The sequence below is a fragment of the Argiope bruennichi genome, chromosome 4 (genome assembly GCF_947563725.1).
Source record: "Argiope bruennichi chromosome 4, qqArgBrue1.1, whole genome shotgun sequence".
In the NCBI taxonomy this organism is placed as follows: domain Eukaryota; kingdom Metazoa; phylum Arthropoda; class Arachnida; order Araneae; family Araneidae; genus Argiope; species Argiope bruennichi.
In genome coordinates this window covers 127576852-127603456 of record NC_079154.1, presented here as the reverse complement: position 1 = coordinate 127603456, position 26605 = coordinate 127576852, and the positions used below count along the sequence as shown (strand labels likewise).

General features: G+C 26.1%; 1 protein-coding gene across 1 annotated transcript; it reads right to left on the bottom strand.

Moving 5' to 3' along the window:
• Positions 1-9187: 9187 nt before the first annotated feature.
• Positions 9188-26519, bottom strand: LOC129965791 (ras-related GTP-binding protein C-like). The gene is made up of 9 exons (XM_056079975.1): positions 26394-26519; positions 25879-26033; positions 22688-22782; positions 21921-22054; positions 19497-19696; positions 18182-18296; positions 16559-16701; positions 10813-10958; positions 9188-10067 (listed from the first exon to the last, which is right to left on the bottom strand). The coding sequence occupies exons 1-9, from the start codon at positions 26394-26396 to the stop codon at positions 9916-9918; spliced, it is 1143 nt and encodes a 380-aa protein (XP_055935950.1). The 5' UTR covers positions 26397-26519; the 3' UTR covers positions 9188-9915.
• Between the last annotated feature and the right edge of the window lie 86 nt (positions 26520-26605).

Genomic DNA, 26605 nt, shown 5'->3' with positions numbered 1-26605 from the left:
AATGCGCCATCAGTATTGCGTATCAAATGAAAGTGATACTTTTGCCCTTGTCAAAGGTCATTCAATCGGCACGTGGCCAGAAATCCTAAGTTATATAAGGCTAGTGATCATTTGTTTCGGCCCTTTTTGCCCTTCTTTCTTACTTCTGTTTTTGTGTTGCACTGCACCTTGTAAAAAATCATGCCTGCCACTCGGAATAGAATAAAACGAAATTAAACATACAACGTCTCGTCTATGTCTTCAAACCTGCACTCTGCTTCAACCAAAATAATGTTACATATTATTTAGCCGACAGGATCGAAATACTTTACATATATATATATATATATATATATATATATATATATATATATATATATATATATATATATATATATATATATATATATATATATATATATATATATACAGTACACTCCCGATTATCCGCGGAATTGGGTGGCGCGGCCGCCGCGGATAACAAAAATCGCGGATAATCCGAAAAAAGCTAAAAACGGGAATAGCAAAAAAGAAAACAGTCATTTCAACTTTGGAAAATCGCTTTATGTACAATAAAACGTAAAATAAACAGCAGGAAATGTTTAACTAACGCTTAATATTTAAGTATATCACTCAAAACTAACCTAAAATGCATTTTGTTAATGAAAACAGAAAAGTGCTTTGTACTTACGAGAGGCGTCGAGAATACACAGAAAAATGAATACATATGTACTGTTTTAATACTGTAATGTATTATGTAATTACAAAAGCATAACTGTAAAACTGCACCTTTTTGAAAAAATCAGTAAAAAAAAAAAAAAAAAAAAAAAAAAAAAAAAAAAAAAAAAACTTTGTGCGGCAGGCGCGGATAACCCGCCCGCGGATAATCGGGAGTCTACTGTATATAAATTCAAATGAGTTCGTAAATGGGAAATCTAACTCAAAGAGGATTGAAATGGTGGGGGTTTGAAATTTTAATTTCACTATGACTTCCATAATATTGAAGATAGAAAAATAAATCAAATTAGCCGAAGTAGCACCTCATTAAGGAAGAACAACTTTTATATTCAAAGTTTTTCGATAACTGCAATATCTTCGAAGTTAGAGGCTAAAATGTGATTTTCAAGCCCTAGTTTGACTGTTTCTTACATCAACAATTAATGTCAACGGTTTTTGAAAAAAAAAAATGAAATGAAATTTCTACTTTTCTTTTATTTCCATTATTTGAAATTATTTAAATGCGCATGGTGTAAAGATTAAAGAATAAAACTAATTAAATGAGTATAAAGAAAAGAAAAATATTATATTTAATGCACTTTATTATGTTAGGCTTTTGTTAATTTGATAATCCTTAGGCTTGATGTCTTATCGAATAAATGAGATTATACTGCACTAAAAAAATATCTATACATATAAAACGCTTACGTGGACTCAAAATCAGGCCGAATTTGTTAATTGCCATTTGGCAGCACTTCGATCTTGACCGGGAACATTAACACGCAGTTTGATAAGATTTCAAGTGAATGCTATTTTTGCATCGGTTTGAAATTATTAAAAAAAAATTAACTGTCAAAAAACAGACAAAAATTTTTACGATGAGTTTAAGTCGTGCCGTATCGATTTTAAAACGAAATCGCCGAAAAAGAGAAGACAGGTAGAATGAAAATGCTCAAGAATCGCTCATACGAAGATCCAGTCGTAATGAACGAGATAGGGTTGAACATTCATGTGTACGGAGCGAAGTTTCAGAACTACAGAAGCATAGTTGTGGGACTATGTCAAGACTGTGTTCTTTTTGCCAGGCGCGTTACTGGGATAAAGAAGTAAATTCAAGTGGCAAATAGACGAAATGTTGTAATGTAAAAAAAAAAAAAATTGTTTTGGAGCATCTGTTGAATTTACCGGAAATATTGAAAGACTTGCTGATCAGTGATTCAATCTGGTTCTTGTGCCAATAAATTCTATATACCTACCAGTGACTCAATCAAAGGAAAAAAACTATCAGAAGCATATAAAAGAATATAATTTTGCACATAAAGAACTTTGATGCAGGTGATTTTTGCGCTTGTGCTTTTTGCTTTACATTTTTTATTTCTTTGATTGTTTTATTATATTTTGGAATAAATTGAATCTGAATATATCTGTAGCTAGACTAAAGTGGTTTACTAGATATCGAACGAGCAAAGCGAGTTTGGGATCGCCTGGAACCGCATTAGCAGTTCCTGGGGATTGGCGAGAAGGGGGAGGATCCCCCTAGTTGTAATAATAAAACAAGAATCATTATGGCTAGAAGCCAAATATAGGTACTTTCATTAACTGACTTATAGCAATTAAACACCAAAAAAGGTCAACAAAGATACGTTAGTCTATTGATTATGTTCGCCAATAATATGGGTTAAGCCTAAAGTTTGACGGTGGCGTGTAGTTAATAATAAGTATAAAAGTGCCAAAAATATTTTTTTTAAAACATAACAAAACATAAACAGCGCAACAAGAAGATTGGTATTAAGAAGATCTTATTGGTATTATGATTTTCTTGTTGTGCATATAAGTACTTCCTTTATAACTATTAATTGGTGTAAAAGGAAATTTATCATCATGGGTTTCTAAGATATGAGTCAGAAATCGCTGATGGCACTATGTCTAAAAGGACGTGTAATCGCCAACCCTCTTCTCTTTTCTAATTTAGTTTTTCTTGTGTGTATATTTCTTTATATTAAGTTGTTCAAACAAAAAGTTAAAGGAGGATAAGTTAAGCGAGTAACTGCCACTTCTTGGCTACGAAATAATTCTAGCAATGAAGAAACTTCAATTTCAGAACTTACAATTCATGCTTCAACTGGAGAAGAAAGTACACATTCTTGCAATTAAAATGTAGAAACTGTGAAATTAGTTTTAAAAAAAACCTTATGCTTATACAATACCTGAAAATAACGACAGAAATGACACTTCCAAATATGATGAAATGAATATAAGTGATTTAGGTTTATGGCGAAGAATTATAACTGATAAGCTAAGAATGTTTTCTGTTTAAAACCGGACTTACATTAGAAAAAGTTTTTGCTAAAAATGCTGAAGGTAGATCATTTTGCACTATGTAATACTTAAAAAAAGAAGGCCAAATGATGAAACCTAGCTACACAGCTGGACACTATTCAAAAACACAAGACTCCATATTTGTTTTTGTTGGATACTATTTTTCAAAACAAGAAGAAATGAACAATCGACACGATGTATAAGTGGCTATAATAAGAAGAGAAATCCGCCAACTGTAATTAAGGGTTATGAGCATTCTATTTGTCACTTTCATCCGTTTATTACTTGGAAAGAATTACTAAAACGACTAAATATATGTTCGACTATTGATAAAAAATTAAATTAATATAAATAAGAAAAAGGAGCAATTTAAATTATTATTTCCAAGAATTGTAGATGTGATTCTATTTTCAGCATGTAATAATCTTCTGTTTCGAAGAAAACTTGAATAGGAAAGTCTTATAAATAAATACGATTCAGTTAATGGATCATTTAAGCGGAATAAAAGAATCGGGTGGATCCTAACACAGTCCACCTCTTGGCGTCTTTTTGAATTCTCGCCAAACGAGTGGCAATAACGTCGCCAATGTAGCAACCTAGACGGATTTTTTTTATTTCTTTATTTTATTTTATTTTATATTTATTTCATTTTATTTATTTATTTTATTTTTATTATTATTTATTTATTATTTTATTATTTCTTTATTATATTCATTATTTCTTTATTATATTCATTATTTCTTTATTATATTCATTTTTTATTTATTATATTTACTTTATTTATTATTATTTCTGGCCTTCAAGTATCGTTTTTTAATTGAAAAATAATAATAATAAATATTCAATTAGTAGTCAACTTGGCGAGATTTTAAATAAGTCGCCAAGAGGTGGGCCAATCTAGGATTTTACCAAAAAATCGGAAAAATAGAATCGTGTATCACTTAACATATAGATCACAATAACAGATTATTTTTGCGAGGAAATGAAGTCCTTAATGAAATTAAAGATGATATAAAAGCAGGCACATATTAAACATACAGGCATTAAAATGGATTGTAATCCTGATATTTCCCATAAAGAAAAAAAACTTCAATCATTATTAGGTATGTAAATTTTGAAGAGAAAAGATTAGCTAAAAATGAGTCATTTTATGTTTATTGAAGTAACTGACATGACTGGAAAAGAATTAGTAAAAACTCTATTGAAAAGATTAAATGAGCTGGATTTAGATATTATGAATTATAGAGAGCAGGGATAAAAAACTGATAGCAGCATGAAAGGGAAATATAAAGGATTAAAATGTAGAATACTTTCTTCGATTCTACATGCAATTTATGTGCCTTGCCTATCACTATATTTTAATTTGTGATGTGTCTTTCAGCAGTATATATTGTAAAAAATTCTTGGGAAATATTGCAACCTTTTTATTTTCTGTATCGACAAAAAGAGAAGAAATCCCACAAAAGCATTTAAATATTATTTTTAAACCATTATGCGACACTTGTTGGGAAGCAAAACAGATTCGATTAAAGCAATGAGATTTTTCCGCAAATCAATATTCTTTAAACTTCATTCTCTGATTTCCAAGAGCAGATAAGCACATAAATATAAGAAAGTGTTTAACTAATGATCTCGGAGTTGGGCGATAGAGGAATGGTCGAAAAAAAAAAATAACAACGAAACATTCAGAAGCAAATAACCATTTCATTGAATTTAAAAGTATTTTGCAATAATTATTTCAAATGAAACCTTTCTTCTATGTCAAGCAGAACTCGGGTATCAACTAATTCTATTTGTATTTTAATTTATAAAATATCTCAATTTTTAATGAATGACCAAGAATTTCATTTAAATGATATTTATTCTATCATTTTTTTTATTACATGGTTCTTGATTTTATTAAGAAAAACTCTACTTCATTTCTTAAAACATATTTTAATAGTTTTCACTTCTATTATTTTTAAATTTTTAAAACATTTCACAATTTATGGAATATAAGAATCCACGAATCTCACATTTCTTACTATATAGATTTTTCAAATTACTTAATATGCTGTCTGTACAAAACCAATACTTACATTATTATTATATGTATTATTAACGACGAGTTCCAATATTATGGAAATATAGTCATATCTTCAGGAATACACAATTGTATAAAATTTCTGAAATTTAATACATCAAGTAAATGTAATTCCATTATACAATTCCATCATTACAGACTTGAAAAAAAAATCATGTGAAAACGTTTAAAAAAGTAGGTACGTATGAAAAAATACTTACAATTGCATGCATGTTCGATAAATCTTTTTCCAACTGAAGTGCTAATGCTTAATTTCATTTCAGCATGTAAATGAATATTGCATCAAGTTTCTGCTATAATTTAAGTAATTTCAATGAAATTCTTTCTCGAAAGAGAAGCAGTCTACGCACTAGAATCCTAGGACGCTTTCCGATTTCCGGGTAAACTGAAAATACCCGGATTTTGCGTGGTAATGCCTATTCGCGGTTACTGCGCAAACAACTTCTCAGTCCCTTCTAACAGGTGGTGGGTCATAAAGACGCCATATTGCACGAGACAACGTATCAAAAGGGAAGAATCGATTTTTGTGAAATTAATGGAATGCTCATTTACACAGATAAATGGGCGACAATAATGAATCATATAAAAAAATGGAAAGAGAACATTATATCTAACGTATCTTTGAAAAAATGTAAATATTTACCCATAAATCAAAGATATATATCTTGTTTTAAACATTTTTTCATATTATTATTTGATTATTTATTTCATAAATACTTTTACGTAAAATTTTGTGATGCAGTTTCAATTCTATTTTATTATCGGGTATTTTATAGGCTAAAAGGTGCTGGAATTTATTTCAATTTTATAACAAAATAACCTGAATTTCCTTTTTCGTATAGGAATTTAAAAAAATAACACTTGTTTCGAATTATTATTTTTTTTTTTTAATTATCCTCATACGATTCAAGCTTTTGACTAGATGCGGATGCAACATTTCATTTTGTCGAGTCTTTCATCTAACTTCAGTAAAGGAACTAGCTATAGCAGTCGCTTTTAGCGACCAGCCGTTTCACCAAAGATACTGGTTATAGTTAATTTCAATTAAATCATTTAAATATAATTTCGTGTCTAGGATTGTATCTAATTATCAGACATTGAAGCCATGGAATTAAATTTTCTAATATAGGCTTTGCTCATTATATATGAGAACCTTCTTTATCGAGACCAAAACCATGCCATTAAAGCACTATTGAAATTGTAATTGTGCAGTCCATTTACCTTCTCAATTTTGTGGTATTAAATCTTCCTTTCTATTATACATAGGTATATAAAAAATATTGTGATAGTTCTAAGAATTTGAAACCAAGGCTATGACATATCTCCATATTTTAACCCTCCCCGAATTCGGATGTTATATTTGTCTGTCTGTGACAGTGAAAACTCTAAAACGCTGTGGGCTAGACAAATGAATTTTACTACATATCCTTTTTAAAAAATATGTATGTTTAATTCAAACTTTCTAGGGAACAATATGCAGCTGCACAAACAGGCAGAAAGTATTGATGGATTTGGCTGAACATTTGATATGGATCTACATTTAGGCGCCTAAATTCTGTACCAAACTATATGAATCTAGCTCTTTATACTTTATAATTATCGTGTTCACTAGCACTCCGACAGACAGATAGACAACTTCCTGTGATTGATTTCTTCAGATTTTGTTTCATGTAAAATCATGCACCAAATTTCTTCATTCTAATTCAAAACATTTTGAGTGACTGTGTGACCACAAAAAAAGACGACAAGATTTCAGAATCCGAAAAGCACATTTTTTGAAAAGTAAAAATTCGACGAAATCTCAAATTTCTTTTTGTTTTTAATGCAGTACAAATTCTTTGAATAAAAAAAGAAATTAGAAATTACTGCCCGAATGCGATTTTTTAAATACAAAATTGTATTAGTTTTGTTTTACTTATATATTAGAGTCAAGTATTGAACTTATACAAGGACTATTTTGAAAGATGAATTTTAAAATGACGAGCCTTGTTGAAGTAGTTAGGATGACACAAAAACAAGAATCCCACTCCAACTTTTAACCAATACCAGTGGCAGGACGTTGGGCCTTCCATAAAGTATGTACTACGTAAGGCGCTCTGCACACTCCCAGGGCCTGCACATTTTTTAGCGCTCTAGAAGCATACTTGGCAAGCAATAGGATGCATATATACAAATTTTTAATTTGCATTTGGTATTATATTTACAGAAAGTATTCTTAAATATTACTATATTTTATAAATGTATTTAATTTACTTAATTTAAAACAACTTTAATAACATCCTACATAGGGGAACACAGTTATATTAGTTTTTGATAAGATATGAAAAAAAAAAAAAAAAATGTTTGCTAACTGTTGAAAACTTTTAGTGTAAAGAGAAATAATGGTAAAAATGGCCAAAAGTTGAAAGTTTAACAACTGCCAATAAAAATTCTAACTTTAAAAAATCAAAGATTTGTACATGACAAAGTAAGCATGGAATTGATTAGAAAACTACCAGTGAGAAGGGGGGGGGGAACCCTACTATTATAATAGAATTTAATGGATGAATTTAATTGAATTGAATGCCACATTTATATTTGTCTCTTGCATTTTCCATTTCATTTTGCCAAGCACTGGTCAAAATTATCATTATTTTAATGATTTTTTTTTCCAACTAAAATATGAATATGTTTATGAAGTATGCATCCAATAGTACAGTTTGTGTGGAATCAACATTTAGAATTAATGAGAGTTTGCACTGGTATCTTGAAATTCACTTCGAATTATGACTTCTTAACTGTAAGATTGCACAACAGATGCAATTAGCTCTGATGCTCTTTAAGTATTTAGAATCGATAAGCACAAAAGCAATGGTGCATTTGAATGTTAACAATGAAAACATTTGATGTAAATTTTAATGTCTAATCCATATAGTTTTATGGCCTCTATTAACAGTGAAAATCTCATTTAACTATCTAAAAAAACTGTAAATATATAACTTATCATCTTAGAAATGAGAAATGGAAAAAAGCTTGTTCAATCTCTCGGAAAATTAAATAGATAAGCCTGATGTTTGCACATTCAAAATTCGCTTCTTAAACTCTTTAGATAAGGAATTTTTCATACACATTATAAATAAACAATCTTTTATATCTCATTAATGAATAAATTACTACTCTAATGTTATAACAAACTGTCTTGCAATTCTCGTTATTTCAGTACTGCTCTTGGAGGAAAAAGTTTGTTTCCAACATTAAAATATAATACTAAATATGAATTTATCCATAAAATATTATTAAAATGCCACTATGCTTATTATTTAAATGCTGAACATTTCTTTTTATAAAACACAATTTAAAAAATTATTCATCTGTCAATGATTTTGCTTATTAATGAATCTATGAACTCCTGCCATATATAACATTTTAAAAGAGTACTCTAGATCATGCAGCATTTTAAAATTTCTTGATTTCAAAAATCATAATAAATACAGAATTGCTAGGATCTGATGATATATTTTAAGCAAACAAAAAAATAAAGTCAATTACACTATCATAATTTATGGGAACTTTAAGCATGAAACAAGACTTTAAATAATTATGAGTAACTATTTTTTTTTAGTACAATTAGTTAAAGACATAATAGCACTCTTTCAGAACACAGTAAACTTTGCAGAAATTTTTCCTCATTAAATCATTAAAAGAAATATCATTTCACCCATTTGTTTTCAACATATTAATTATATTACCAGCCAACACAAAAAAGTGATCCCTTTATAAATGATTATTTACTTAATCAGCTAAACATTATGAAAGATGTATAGATAGGGTTTATATAGCAATTTCAACTTATTAACACTATATTGAATACGATTATGCTATCTTTCATTGAGTAGAATTTCAGCCCACTATTGCAAACTGAATATAAGTGCCTGATTTAGTCAGCAAAACAGAACCAATTGTAGCCAATACATAATTATAAATTTTATAAAATGCAGTGTTAGAATTTTTCATGAATATTTTACAAAAATCAACTATTGAAATATTCATTACTACACAATACATCCATTTAATGTCAAATTGGGATTGTATGCAAACAAACACAAACAATGAATAATAATATAAATTTATTTGTACACAACACTCATTAAATTGCATGACAGGACAGTTATTTACAAGTCATAAGTTAAAATATTTGCTCTGATTTTTGAGAATAAAAGGAACCAGAACAAACTATACATGTGGTCAGTTCATAATCGCTTTGTACATGAGCATTTGGCCATCAGTGATAATTAATGCATGCAGCTGGGAGTAATTTTAAATGTAGCCAAAAATGTATGACGGCAGAATAAAAGGAAAGCAAACATCTAACTGTACATGCACAATGAAGAATAGATTTAAACTGTCATGGAAATTCTGAAATTAACATGCTTGGACCTTAAAAATTACAATGAAAGTACACTGAAACACAATTCTAATAACTATATTGTTCACAGCTTTCAGAATGCAATTGAATGAGGCATGTGTGCCTTGGCAGTTAATGAGATGAAACAAAGAAAAACAAAAATACCAACTCGATCAGTATTTCTTCACAATCAATCATTGTTTTAAAATAAAAGCAAGGAAAGTATACAATTTTACAATACAATCTTAATAATTCATATAAAAAATAGAATACTTGATCAAGTACAATTTTAGAGGGACTAGACACAATTTTTAACATCAAAATAAGTTTTCAATTTAAAAATTTATACTGAAGAAAATATATATATATCTTTTTATTTTGTCCATTAATAAATTAACATGGAACTTCAGCAGAGCTCTTGTTTTTGTTTTTTTTATGACTGATCTCCATAACCATTGGTCAAGCCATTATCTACCATAGAATGAGTACGTGATATTGAATGAGAACTTTTTGGCGACTTGAAACGAACATCAAAGACATCTTGGATTGCTTGCCTAAAGCAGTGGAAATTGTAGTCAATAAGTGCTGCAAAAAGAAGAAAAAAAAATTAGTGCATTTATGGGAAAGCAACTTTCAAAAAATCCACATAAAAGTTTACACTACCTGGAAAAATAACAATTTATTATGTTACTGCAGCAATAGTCTAATTATTTTTTTATTAAATCTTATATTTTATTAAAATTAAAATTTAATTTTATAAGCTGCAAAAATAATAATTGCCTCTTTAAGCTTAATATGCATAAGACTGAAAATTGACATCAATTTTCTATTTTTTTAAATATATTCAGTACAGAAAAGTAGGGCTGAGTACTAAATAGAACATTAACACTATCTTATAAATTAAAATTTAAACTATCATAAAATAATTTTTCATTAGTTTCTTATTCTTATTTATACTTAATAAAAATTACTTTTTAACTTTCTTATACATGAATGAAAATTATTTTTTAATTAATTACAGTTGGAGTCACTCAGCAAGTTGAATATATATATATATATTTTTGAACTACATGACTTTTAATAACAAACTCTTTAATGCAAAAAACAGTTAAGAATTTTCTGTATCATATTAAATACTAAAGATATTCTTAACAAATACAAAACAACTATTTTAAATTATCTATAACAAAAAGTCTTACAACATTTCTTTTCATAAAAAATGAATTTTAAAAAATTAATTTCAAGTGTACAGTTTACTTTGACTACCGACAATGAACAAAAGCATACTAAATCCAGATATTTTAGACATTTTAATAAACTGGTGCCTTACCTTGTCTATTAAAATTATCTTCCCTCAGGATACAAACTAAAGCTAAAAACCTGTTGACTTCTCTGAGATATAAAACAGTACTATTATTTAACTTGATGATATTTGACGATTTAGAATTAAAAGCACTTCCTTCGTCTTCTTTAAGTCTATAAGCAAAATAGAATTAGAAAAAATTAAAAGACAAAAATTCCATATTTTACAAAAAATCTTCTACACAAAAGTATTTATATTTTAAATAATAATAATAATAATTTATACTTACATTAATTTTGACATCTGAAATTAATCCAAACAAAAGTGAAAAATCTAATTAAGAACTTGACAAAGAAGTTTTTGGTTACTTTGTATTGATACTAAATGTAGCTCTATACCAATTTGGTTGCGTTTATCAGCCAAAGGTGTTTACATTTATGAGCAAAATGATCTTGTATCATTTTTATAAATAATATAAAATTACACAAGTTTTGGCCTATATTAATTATTTGCACAGATGATTACTCAAAATTTTATTGAATTATTAATTTTATTTCATTTATAAAAAAATGACAGTAACAATACAATTGATTCCTATTGGTTAATCTAGAGTTAAATAAGTTAAAAAAAGTTTATCTTTGGCAATCCACAAGAATTTAAAAAAGAAAATCACATTTCTACAAACATAAAATATCCCCAAAAACATATAGTTAAAGTATTGTGAAAGTCAGAAAAATTAATCAAAGAAAGGAACAACTCTTTACGACTCAAAAACTTTTTCAAGATAATAAAAGGAACTTGAAAGATGAAAATAAAAATGAGACATCTAAAGGACTAATTTTAAAAAGAATTGCAGTATTTTTGCAGCTTGTTCACAAAAGTAAATTTAAAAGAAGAAAAAAATAGAAACAAAGAAAATTTTTATAAACTTCATTACAATTAAAAAAATTCACAATTATATGAAAACTAGTAACTATAGATATGTCACCATTAATCACTTGTCATCCCCTTTAAAAAAGACTTTGCCTCACTACTTACTGTCAATAAAGAAAATCTTCATAGAGCTCATTGAACTGATTTTTAAAATTTTAATTTTATATATCAAGTGGTCTCTAGACATATCAACTCTGTCCTCCTCTCCCTTTCATTTTTGAAATTTTTTTTTTTTTAATAATCATTGCATTAAAAAAATTTTTTTTTGAACATTTTATAAGGAGAAAACTTATGATAGAGGTCCCCAGCCATAATAATATGACCTGATTTCAATTTTAAAAAAAAATTTCAATTGATAAAAATGCCACTTTTTGAATTTTGTTTAAAATTATCTCTGGAACAGTATTTGAAAATTTCAAAAGGTTCATACAAATGTTTTGAAACATACGGAGTCACTTTGACTAGTCCATTATCAAAGACCATGCCCTCTTCCAATTTTCCATTATTCTAGTAAGCCACGAAAGCTTTTGCTTTGAAATAAAGAAAAGATATTTTTTGAAAACATTGTTTATTTTATTTATTTATTTATTTATTTTTTGCAACTTTGATAGTTTCACTATTTTCTTTTGCATTAATTTCTGACCATCAAGCTTGGACTATTTTCTTTTTTTAATCTGCTTTTGCAAAATTGCAATATAATTTTTTGCTTACTTTAATTTCAATAGCTTCGGAATTGTTATGAATTAACAGAATGGCATATTATTTTATTATGAATAATAAGAGATGCAGAATGAGTAAATCAAATTTCCTAAATTACACAATTTCAAAGCAAATTCTTAAATAATTCCTAAACAAAACAAGTTCTAAAAATTTTGCTTATTTCAATTAGCTTATAATTATTGTTAGGCATTAAGCATTTAAGAAAAAAATATATCCAAGAATGATTTCCTAAATTTATTTAATGTAAAAACACTAAAATGAATAAAAATAATCTTTTTTTTTTTTAATTACAGCTAGCTAATTAAACTAGTGCAATTACTAAATACAATTTTATAAAATTAGTACTTTTTTTTGCTTAAAATGTTGAGTTATTGTTGAGTCAAATTACAAACTTAATATAAGCTGGTAGAATTGCAATATTTTTGTGTTTGAATCTTGAACTTGTGTTTGAACTGATTTCTGAACTGAACACAATTAGCATTTCTGAAATCACATCTACTACAAAATGATAAAAATGAAACATTTTATTCAAACTACTTGAAATTGTTTCTATAAATTCAAAAAAAAAAAAAAAAAAAAACTAAACCGGATTAGATATTTATTTTTTAAAAAATATTGAAAAAAAACAAAAGAAGAAAAAAAATCAGATATTTTTTAAAAAAACACAAGAATTTTGAACAAACAGATATCCAAAATCAGATGCCTAATTCCACCAAGTTCATTAAGAGATTTTTAAAAATAAACTCTTAAGCGAATATTGGAAATTGTATAAAAAGAAATTAAAATATATATATACTAGCTGCCTTTGGCGACCAGCCGGTTCGCCAATCTTAATGTTCGTTAAAATTTTAATAATTAAATATTTTATGCAATTCCTACTTTAATAGCTTCTTCATCAAAATATTTTAAAACCTCAAATTTTGATAGTCATATAATTCTCTCATAATATTATAAACGCCTTCAGTCATAACGTAATATGTATCTGTCTAATTTTGTAAGTTCCCGTAGAATTTATACTATAAATTAAAGTGGAAAGGATTAATCTGCAATAATAATATAATAATATTTTTTACTGAAACAAAGTATTTTTTTGTAATATGATTACTGAAAACAGTCACTGAGCGTTTAAACTTTATGGGCACCAAAGAATATCTTTCCTAATTTATGTAATATTTCAAGAATTTGTCAACAAAATATTCTCAGATTCATTAAGACCAGAACGATTAATTAACAATGTTTAGTTTTAAATGCATCAAACACTAAAAAAATAAACAGAATCGTTTGAAATAATCTGTTGAAAACATATTAAACCTTCAAAACCGAGTCCGTATCCGTTGTCAACAATCAGAACACAATTCACATGCGTGAATTTTCAACTCCAATTATGGTAACGCAATGCAGATTAGACATTTTTAATTTCCTTTATTCTCTGTTATTTTAATTCAAAAGTACTTCGGAATGAATCTGAAAGATCGATTAATTAACAATGATTAATTTTAAATGCATAAAACATTAAAAAAATAAACAGAATCATTTGAAATAATCGGCCGAAAAATGTTAACCCTAGCCTCATTACTATTGGGAGAAAAAAAAAAAAAAAAAAACTGAAGCCTTACTCATTTGGCGGTGTGGAAAATGGAAGATTTTTTTGGCGGGAAAGTTGGCGGTGGGGAAAAAGGAAAGATTTTTTTTTGGCGGGAAAGTTGGTTTTTAATTAATAATTAAAATTCTAATTAAAAATTCAAAAAAGGGCTATCCTATCTTTTAAGTTAGATCAAACTGCACACGGTGTGCAAATTTGATTAAAATCGGTTAAGTAGTTTAGGAGTAAATCGCGGACAAACAACGTGACACGTAATTTATATATATTAAGATATAAAGCAGATTTTGTTGAAATTAAAGACAAGATTATTATTATTATTTTGTGTAATAAATACCCTTCATATCAATGCTCAAGGCATCTAGATACATCATCAATAGTTATTTAACCTCTAACTGTATATTCAGAGAAATAGTGCAAAATAAAATTTTGACAGAGCCCTCAATCTCAACAGCTACACTTATTTCATCATTTTTGTCATCAGCTTAATTTTGTTACATTCAAGTATAGCTAACCAATCAAGAATGTTCCATCATTAATATGTAACTTTTACTTATATTATTATAGCAGTGCTGTTATAATATTGCCATGATTCAATTATTAATAAATGTCTTCAGAAACCAATTTAATGATATTAATATAGTTGAGTAATAATACTGAAAAAATGCATTAAAAAATCTGTTATGAGTTATGATTTCATAATAATGACAGAGTATTCTGATTGCTTAACTATGCTTTCAAAGAGACAAAATTGCAAGGCTAGTAATAAAGGCAAAATCTGCTAAGTTATTGAGATTGGGGACTATGTAAATGTTATTTTGCAATACCTTTTGAAATTAAGCTAAAGGGAACAGACGACCTTTAGGAATCATAAAACTTTCATATAAAATAAAACTGAGATGTAAAATAAATTTCATATAAAATGAAATGAAATCAATACATTAGATATTTTATTTAGTGATTGTGACTCAGAAAATCTGTCAAGACAAAATGTGCAGTGAAATATTTGTTGAGATTTTCTTCAAAAAAAAAAAAAAAAAATAATGATTAAAAGTAGGGAATTATTAATAGCATATCTGAATGTCAAACTTCAATGCAAAATAAAAATTCAAAAAACAGGTATAATAGCAGTGGCTGGCAGGGAGAAGGGACCAGAATGTCTGGTTTCAGCTAATTATTTTAAATATATTATATATATATCTATTGGAAAAGGCAGCAAGTGACAATTTATTACTGAAACATTATGATTAAATATAATTATTACTACCTGAGTTTTTATTTTTTATAAAATCTAATTCATGTAATGTGAATTTGTATGATTAAACATTATTTTAAATATTTACGAACTTTTCCATGCCAATATTAATAGCTATTCTTCAGAAAGTCATATTATTACCTTGTTACTTTAATACTTTAAAAAAATTATGTTTAGTAGAAATAAAAAATATTTTTTTAAAAAGTGCATAGATAGCTGACTTTCTCTGTAAATATTAAGTGCTTTGCACAGAAATTATACTCCAGGACCGAACTGAATTTTCTGGTACAAGATCTTGTAATAAAATATACTACATTGAAACCACAGCTTAAATTTATTCAGAAATTATGTACAGTTGAGAAAAATTCAGAACATATCATCTTAAGATATTTGAAATGAGCATTTCATTTATAATTTCCAGTGTATTTTCAATCTATTATATTTCTAACCAATATAAAAGTTAGCGACATATTGATACAATAAATAATAAATAAAGTAATTTATTTTATGACTGTTTGTTTGAAGAGATAGGATGAAAATTTTGCTATTGTTTCAAATAAATATTATATTTACTTTAAAATAATTTTGCTTGTAACAAATTTAGCAGACTACAAAAACCATGGGAGGACGGAATGCTTTAAGAATTAAAGCTTTTAAGCAACCAATTGTTTTTATTGTTTTATTTTAATTTATGACAAATATTCTTCAGAAAATTTATTTTCATATCAGCAGACAAAAGCAAATATTTTTTCAATTAAATTTTTACAGCAAAATTTTTTTTAAATGTATTAAAAATACTAGACTTTAACATACTAAATTATTTAAGTTTTATAATACTTTCTGTCCATGCTTTGAAATTATTTAGCAAAAGCAATTAATATATTTTGAAATTAAACACTAAAAACCATTAAAATCAGCATTTTAGAACAAATCTAAATAGAACTATTGGTTTTTAAAAAAAATAAGGAAAATCTTTGTATAATTCTATACTTTTTCTTACAAATTATAGATGCAACATTAAAAAAAACATTAGTTTATATTTAGTAAACAGTAGTCAAGCTTCCAGATCTTATTTAAACGAAAACTATAACTGGAATATTCCTCGAAATTTTATGAATAGAGAATTTAAATAAATATAGCATTTAATAAAATTTAAAAGAGCACTTTTTAAGACAAAGAAGAAAATAAGCAAATTTAATTATTATATTATAGTTAGAGTAAAATAGGGAACTGAAAAAATGAAAAGAACTGAAAAAATAACTTACCCATAGATGCAAGAAATATCTATAACAACATCAATCATATCACAGCAAAGCTCATAGGACTGCATATCTACAGGTGTACTATCAGTGGCAATGTAAATTTTACTTATGACATCAAACAAGAAGGCTTTTTCTATGGCAGAATTCTGAAGAGAAAAAGTACACAATAAATAAATGACTATAAATTACGTTTTTTCTATTGAGTTTATGATAAAAATTTTCAAATTTATGCTCTAAAATCGCTTCAGAGACAAAATAATAATGCTGATGAAATAAGTTTTTCACAAAGCAAAATAAGTGATTGAAATGTACAATTCAAATCTCAATAAAAAGTTTAAAATGCTAAATTCTAAAATAAATATTTATTACAAAAATTCAGAATCATTACAAAATAATAAATAAGGGATTAGCCATTTCGCTGTCTAAAAATATTCAACATAAAATTTCACAAGTTTGTCAAATCAAGTTATCTATTTTATTCTTAGGTATAGAATTTATGAGCCTAAGAAAACAAAGAGGTAGCAAACCATTAAGTATGGAGAAAATTAAAATTTACCAAGCCAAAAAGAATTGTATTTAATGAACTATAACAATGTTTTGATTGTACATATCCTAACTAAAATTAATGCATGATGGGACACATAACTCATTAACATTTGACAAAACAGTGCAATTTAGCATCCAATGCAAAACACTTAAATAGCAAATCACAAGACCATGAAAATCAATTTAGTAACATAAGTTTCACTGAATTAAGTGCAGCAGTAAAAATGGTCAACAAAGCAGTATGAAAATTTTTTACAGTGATTTCTTTACATTTGTTTATACATAATAAAAGCAACTACATACAAATAATAGTGTTTCATATATTTAGATTTTAAAAGGTTAGCAAGGTGTAAATATTTTATTAGTATCCAAAGACTAAATTAACTTAAAATACCCATAATTCTTACCTTTATTCAAAGACTAAAAAATAATATTTACAATTACTGATCATTTATTTTTCAACTGAATTTCCAAATTCTCCACAAGTAATTCACACTTTCAAATGCTTCTTCATATTCTTAAATGTTCAAAATGGAAAACCCTTTAAGAATCTATATCATGCATAAAACAAGCCAAGATGCTATTAACAACAGTATCAGAATACTGGCAGTATTCTTACTTATTCAATACATTTGGAATCTATTGACTACAATATTCACTTTTAGAATGCACTTGCCTATAATGATGATTTCACTTCTTTATAAAGCTGATACAGTGGAATTCTCATTTTCACCCTCATCAAGAAAAATTACATTCCAGAATCCAGAACATGAGATTGGAGGAGAGGGACAAAATACAACAAGGGATTTCATTCAAAACCATAAAGACGTGTTCTTTGAACTCACATGAGATGTAAAGCGAGGGAACTCGCATGAGATGCAATTCAAGAAAAGCTCTATCCGAAATCTTTGTCAGTTACAATAGTTCTTTGTATACTTCTTAAAAAAGCAGTTAACTTCATAGCAATAAATTTATAATGCCTGTATCTGCTTAAGCTGTATTAGTTATAAAGAAAAGTAATAATGTGAAATTTGCTTTTTAAACTTGACTTATCAATAAGAAAGGGAAAAAAATACTTACTGTAATAAAGATATTTAACAAATTCTCTAAAGCTGGCAATTGTGGAATTAGTTTCTGGACAACTTTGCTGAACGCTTCAAATATTGAATGATCATAAATACTAGTGAGATAAAAGCTGAAATAAAATTAAGAGAAAAAATAAATAAACACACATAAAAGACAGGATGCCAAACAAATACAAAAATTAATGTACATGCAAATGATGAAAAATAGTAAACAATCCTCTTTGCTTCAAAAATATTTTCAAAGCATAGTTCAATTCATATCATAAATAAAATTTGTAATTACATTATAGTATTTTCAAATATTATAATATGGTACATTATAAAAGAGTTGAAGTTATATTTATTATACACACTGGGGAGGGAGGAAGGGGAGTGAAGGAAATACATTTGAATTTAATTACTACTGAGGAAATAATCAGAATATGATTAATTAGCTAAGTAATAAAAAAGTAATTAATAAGAATTACTAAACTTTTCTGTGAACTGGAACACTTAAATACTTTAAAAATAAAAATACCATTTTCTTAGTAAAAAAAAAAAAAACTTAATTTGCATGCACACAGTAAAGTGGTAGCAGTATAATTCTCCTTTCTCTATTAAGATCTTAATTTTTAAATCACACTATAATTGGTCTGAACTTCATATGCATAAAAGGTATCAAGACCTACAGGCCAGAAGGAAGCAGTGAATGTTAATTAAAGCATAGCCTTGAAATTTTATCAAAAATGATATGAGAATATTATATAATAGATCTCAAGTACCCACAAATATCCAAAATGCACAAGATCAGAAAAACACATTGATATATAAAAAAAGCAGTAAATGCAATAATAATTTATAATATTTAATATTAATATATTAAATTATAATTAATTATAATAATAATATAAATTTTATAAGTATAAAAGAATATATTTAAAAAAATTACCACAAACTGAAATTCTTTTGTCAATATTTCATAGAAATGACATTTAAAATGAACTGTTTTTATAACTTTAAATCTTTTTTTTTTTTTAAAAAAATTATATATAGATTTAAAGGAAGAAGAGAAATGGGGGTCCCATTATAGTAATTTTCATCACTGAATAAAAAATTCATAGTTCAAATTGGAGGAAGTGTTAAAGAAGCATAATCTTCAAGTCAAATAATTCATTCAGAATTCTTCAAAATAGTACATAATTTTAATGGATTGCATAAAGTGTTATTTGTAGCTATGAAAGCCTTTGAAATTTTTAAGATATAAAATTTCAAATAACATTATCACTTAAAAAATTTACAACAAAATAATTAAAACTTGGTGAGAAGTTTACCTCAAATTGACATTTTCTAAACCAGCATCAATGAGATCATCATTTGCTCGCTGATGAATATCTCTTTGAGTTTCAATTTTATGATCATCTGTTAGACCATCAACTTTGTGTATAAACACCTCAAACTTAATCTCTGGATTTACCTTCTGTGCTCTTGCTACAGTCATTTTCAGCTTATCCAGAGCTTCAATATATTCATCCTGAAAAAGAAGAAGAAAAAAAAAAAAAACTATTTATATTTACAATGAAAACCATTTAGAACCTAAGTATTATAATTTTGTAACCTTTGGTTAAATTTATTGTGAAATAAATTTGCATTACAGTACATTTTAAATATTTCATTATAAAAAAATGATTAAAAAATGGAAACATAAAAAAGAATAAAAAATTTTCCTAGTAATTTTTTATTTTGGATACTACAATGTAATATGACATAAATGTTTTTGTATAACAATTGCTCTCTAAACAGCAAAGGGTAAAAAATATGAATTTTGTCAGAAATATTTTGAAACTACTCAAGATATTTGGTTACAGAATTTTCACCATTTTTTGTATTCTTATTTTATGATTCAGATCCTTAGAGTCTAATTTTGTTGATGTTCTGCTCAAAATTTTCATTACAAGCAATATTAAATCCCTATAAACCTTTTGAAAGGTTTCATGGCATCTGTACTTTATGTTGCAAAATGATAAAGTAACACGTGACTTTAAATAGATGCAAACAGATAAATATACATTGAAAATTTTATGCTTGCTGCAATAAATATTTGCAAATCAACTCTCTTTATCATTAGACTACAGATGGGGGAAGGGGGGGACTGAATATACTTTTTAAGATGGAATTTTTGTTGGAAACATAAAAAAACGTTTTATGCTTTCTGAATATATATATATATATATATATATATATATATATATATATATATATATATATGATTTATATTAATTGTACTAATTATCAATAGTGGTACCTATTTTTATCTTTTTTCATTAATTAATTATAATATACAATTGTAAGTAGTAAGATAATTTACAATAAATTCCTGATAATGGCCCACGGAAAAATAATTCTCTTTAATAAAATAAAGAATAATTTTATTTGATGAAAGTTACAAGAGAGCAGTTATTTATCAAGAATTTTTCAAAAACTAAAATAAATAAATAATAGTAATAATTTTATCTTATTTATATTAAGCATATACACACCAATGTTACCAATTATCAATGAAAAGTAAAAAAAATTATATAATTTTGAAATTAATTTCATATAAACATTTTTATTTTAAAATTAATAACATATAATTTATTTTAAACGCATAATTTATTTTAAAATTCATAAATTCATAACACATAAAAACCATATTTTTAACAATAAAATTCAATATAAAGTTTCGTATTTTTATGCTGATTCCTTTTTCTTTAATAATTTTTTTTAATATACAACAATGTATATAAACATTTCTACAGTAATAGCATGCATCCTCAGGCAAGAAAATATGCATAAAAGCAGTTTTTAATTTAAAAGCACTTTTTCAATATTATGGATGAGTAGGATGCAAACATTCATCTGCTTACCCAGCATTTATTTATTTATTTTGCAATTCCACTTGTCCTTAATCACATTAGACCAAATGGGTATCTATTATACAAGCAATTAACAGTATCTCAGATATTAAGTTCACAAAGAAATTACAGGTGGTAAAATTAGATAAGTAGATTGGAAAAATGCCATAATAGCAACTACTTATTAGTATAGAAAGCTATATAGTACTTTCATTAATCCTACATATAAAGAGGAAAAAAAATCTATAGAAGAAAATATGAAAATGTCATAGTGATATTAGGATCCAATGAATTTTCATATCAAATTTGAATATCTAAAATTGAAAATATGGATTTGTATAAACAATAATCAACTTTATTCATTGGATATATAGAATTACTTAAACAATATATTAAGTATAGGAATATTAAAAATTATGTGAGCTTTATTACCAAAAACAATTTCTGTTTCAAATTACTCATCCCAAATTTGGTTTGATTCAAAAGTTATAGAATACATGTATGCATAACCTTTTATATACTAATTCTGAAGATATATTTTGTATTAAATAGTTATTTATATTTTGACGCACAAAACAAAAAGACATTTCAAGTTTAATGAAATGTCTTTTAAGCAAGAAAACTTAAGACATTTCAAGTGTTAATGTGACTTTTTCCCCATCAAATTAATAGCTGGCATTGAATCCAATACATCAATACTAAAAATTGAAGAAAACACAGGCTAATATTTATTATTCTGAGGTAAGGATTAATAGAAACTGAAATATAAATGAAAATTTGTATTTACCAATAAGGTGAATATAAGGAGATTTCAAAGAATTTTTACCTGAATACATAGAAAACGCATAAAGATATACACACCTGAGCATCTATAACAAAAACAAGAGCACCAGTACCACCAAATATCATTTCAGAATCAAAAGTTTGATCAAAGAAATCTATCTGACCAGGGAAATCCCAAATTTGAAATTGAACAAAGGAACTGTTTGATATATCTAGAAAAAATAAATTCATCTAAAATAAAATAGGCAAAGAAATGACAAAAGTAAAATTTTAAATATTCTAAAATTCATGTAAATTCTAAATTATAATGCAAGATGCCTGTTTTGATAATATTAAAATTATTTTTAAATACTCTCACTTCTAAGAACTGTAATGACTGTCAATGAAATACACAAAATACAACAGATTACAGGAAAAAATAAAGTTAGGCTTTAATTATGTACATTAGGATTTCCCTTACTGTTTAAAAAAATATATATAAATTATACCAATTAAGACACATTAATAAATATTTAAAAGCTATATTCAACAAATATAAAATAGATAAAATAATGCTTTTCCTGAAAATTAAATAATCAGATGTTAAGCTAAATAACATATTTTAGTTAAAATATTAAATATTTTTTTCAAAAAAAAAAAAAAAAAAAAAAAAAAGGTTAACACATTCTGTTTTGAAAATCAAGCATTTTAATGAAATCAGGAATTATTTAACTGCATATTTCAACAGTTAAAGCTAAAATACAACAGATAAATTCTAATTAGCTCTATTTTTTATTAATGTTTGCCTATAATTAAAAAAATCAACCATTTCAAAAAAAAAAAGATAGAAAGAAAAACACATTTACCATCTTTCACTATTTTATTAGTGCTCTCCAAAAATAATGTTTCATTAGGCGACATCTTATGGAAAACAACTTTCTGTATCGAAGATTTTCCGCTTCTTTAAAAGAAATATTTTGCTAATTTTAATAATAAATACATAAGGAATACATATAATTCTTAATCAAACATTAAAATGCAGTTCCGATTTCTAACTCTTTATAAAAAAAATGCAAAGATTTCATTTATATATATATAAAAAAAAATTGAAAAATATCCTTAATTAGTTTCATAAACAGCATTTTGTAACAGACAATCCTAACCTGAAGCTAATCCAACAATTATTGGGTTTTATATAACAATTTGACCTGAATGCCACTTAAAAAAGTTAATTTAAATAAATATTAAATATAAATAATATAATTCTTCTTCAGGAAAAAGTAAAATATAATAAAAGGTAGAGAAGGAAAAGCATGTTTATATAATATATAGTATAAAAGTAATTATAATTTATATAGTATATAAATTATAATTATTAATCTTAACAATGTGTTGTATTTTATATTCATTATATTATCATAAAATATTAAACATTTGCTTCTGATAATCCTGTTCATCAACAAATTAATTTTATTTGTTTATCATTTAAAGAATAAAAATTCATTAAAGAATAAAATAGACAGTCACAATTACTTTAGTTCATCTTAATTAAATCATTAAAATTAATTTATCCATTACTCCTAAGCATTAAAACCGCAATACTAAAAACACTAATAAGACTGAATTCATCAAAGTATTATCTTGCTATCGTATTACAAATTTGCAAACCATTATAAAACATTCTATGCCAAAAATGCATTGTTCCTCATTATAGAACCAATCAAATAAAAATGTTAATGATTTTATTAGAATAATATTTATTTATTTTAATAATATTTAAAAAAATATTTATAATATCAGGAGTAAAATGTATCTTAAAAATGCAAAGATCCAAGGAAAGCATGTCTTTCTTTTTATCATCATTAATTTTTTTTACTTTCCCTCCTATTTTTTATCATCAAATCTTTTTCATACCATTTTCAAATTTGTTTCTGGTTTATCTTAAAAAACTATGAATAAATCTGCTTCAATGATATGAGACCTAACAGTAGCAAGAGTTTTTTGGTACATAGCATCAAAATTATGGACAATTTTCAGTGAATAAATTTGATAGCATTTAAGCAAGAAATAAAAGTTTTATCCATAGATTAATCTGTGGTTTCTAAACCGAATATCACTCAGAAAGTAGGACAGCACACTTTCTAATAATCGAATAATATACAATAAAGTTTTATTTTTTAAGTAAAATTTTCATATTTTATAAGGAAATACACTTTCTCTGATATCCTATATATATCTCCCTAGTAATAAAGCAAAATGTGCTTATGTGAGCACTCTACAGCCAATAGAAGCACAATGATCAAGAGGTAATATGACAGGATAAAAATATATTTAGAATGCGAGGAAAAAAACGTACATCTCACAGCAATTTTTTAATTTTAATTAATTAAAAACTGAACAACCTTTTAGTGCTTTCCTGCAATAATTTCCATATATAAAATGCATAACAATTACTTTCACTCAGTTTTAAAATACAAAATATTGTTTTAATGGTATCAACTTGACTATCACACAACTTTTTTCCGAATGTTGACCTTTTGTTTTTATTGTAACAAAATTCAAATTACTAGCACACTTTTATGAAATATTAAATCATGCAATTTTTGTCCATCATTGAAATCATTAAAAGGAAGGTTCTGTTTATTCTCTGCCATTTACATGAAGTACTAAAAGGCCTATTGTATATGATTCTTTATAATTAAATTGCTTTGAAGTCATACCTTCAAGAGTTAATAAGAAAAATATATTTTAAAAATATATTAAAAAATAAAAAAGGCAAATCACGTTAATTAGTTAAATTTGATTAATACATGCCAAGTTCTGACCATCTAAATCATATCAATAACAATCATGACTATGAAAGATTTTCATGTACCGGATATGTTAGAATTTTTAGTCCTCCAAAATAGTCATTGAATAGTTAAAATTACTCATTTCTTAAAAAAAAAAAAAAAAAAAAATCTGATTCTACAGAAATACAATATGCAATAATAAATACAATGTGAAAGTATTCACTACCTGCTTTTGAAAAAATTTCAAAATGAGTCATTTTTTAGATAACCAATATCAACTGAAAAAAATTGTTAAGAGTATGACTGGACGCATGACATCATTTTCTAATTTTAAAGTGGCAATACTAAAAAATTTTAAAATAGAAATTATTGAGACTGTTAAGTTCAAGTTTGATAGCATCATTTTTTTATTATCTTTTAAACAATACAAAACAGTCTGAATCAAGGTATAATAGTGTTACCAATTGATAAATCTTAATAATGATTTACAATTTAAGCTGGTATCTCAAAAAAAAAAAAAAAAGCAATTCAATAACATAGTCCAATCATTTATATCTTATCCTTGATACTGCATTGTACTTAATTAAAATGCTATATCTTTCATCAACATACAATCAAAAGTATACTGAGTAAATCCTTTAATATCCAAATATAAACACAGAACAAACTTTTCACAGTGAAATGGTTATTATTTTTCTATTAATATTTTTATCAAAAAGGAGACAAAATAATCTGGAAGCAAAATGCAAAACCAGAATGAAGTATTTTTTAAAGTAATGGTATGAGATAAGTTAAAATATTTTACACAAAACAGAAAAGTTCTTTCTAAATAATTATTTTTAAAGCAATTCCAATTCAATGAATGAAATTTTATTTAGTTTCCATGTGCATTAGAACTTATTTTGCCAGAAATATGGCAATTACATATATAATAAATGTATAGTGTAATAGCTATTTCATGTCCCCCCCCCATGAAATTCAATGAACTAACTGAATACAAGACTCATTATCATAAAAACAGTGCAGAATTCACTACATTTCATATTAAAATATGAGATATTTAATCAAAATACCAGACATTTACATCAGATTACAGAAATTAGAATAACGTTCCAAACAAGGGCGAAATATCAAAACAATTTATAAAATGATTTTTGATTGGGTTAAGTTTACAATAACAAATTAACTGACCAACCAAAATTGGACAATCTCTCACTTTATCAAATCACACAAGAAAAGAAATTATTCTTTGGGTAACATCATACCTTCGAAGGCCCATCAATAATATCCTAGGTTTCTGGTCTTCAGAATCAGATCCATGAAATTCAGCATCTTGCTCATCAGACCCATACTCAAAATCTTTGTTGTACGAGCCAACAACATAATTTGAATTATATGCAGAGCTTTCTTCTTCAAAAGACTGAAACACATAATATAATAATAATACAATTAGCTTAAAATACAGAAATTAATGTACAAAATGTTATTTTAAGATGCCAAATTTGTCTAACATGCATGGCAAACAAATGGAATGAAATCATACGTAAACTGAAATAATAGAATGAAACATTACGGAAACTTTTATATTTAATACTGAAATATTAAAATCAGAATTGAAAAAAGGGAAAGTTTAACGCTTTTTTTAGATAACAAAAACAACTCTTTTGTCAAATGGTAAATAAATATTTGTTGAATGTCCTAAAATTTAAAAATAATTTATTAAAAAAACTACACCAATCAATTATAACTAAAAATAATAAATGAAAATAACTTAACTTACCATTATGACAGTAAATTATTTACAGGAATTTTACAGCTGATAAATTTTGTCTAACTGCGTGAGAAATCATGTGATCAAATTTTTATCGTAAATTTACTTTTATATCGATAATCAGCTTTCGATTTTCTTCTCCAGCGAATTAAAAAAAATTTCAATAAATAAAAAGAATTTCTGAAATTTTCTCGAATAGGGAATAAATGAGCAATATTCTC

Bases quoted from the DNA above. Each gene is read 5' to 3' on its own strand.
- LOC129965791 (XM_056079975.1), bottom strand. The intron at 19,697-21,920 runs GTGTGTATATCT...CTTCTTTTTCAG, and splicing joins TTTTTGTTATAGATGCTCAG to GATGAATATATTGAAGCTCT. The intron at 16,702-18,181 runs GTAAGTATTTTT...TTTTCTCTTCAG, and splicing joins TGTTAAATATCTTTATTACA to AATTCTGCCATAGAAAAAGC.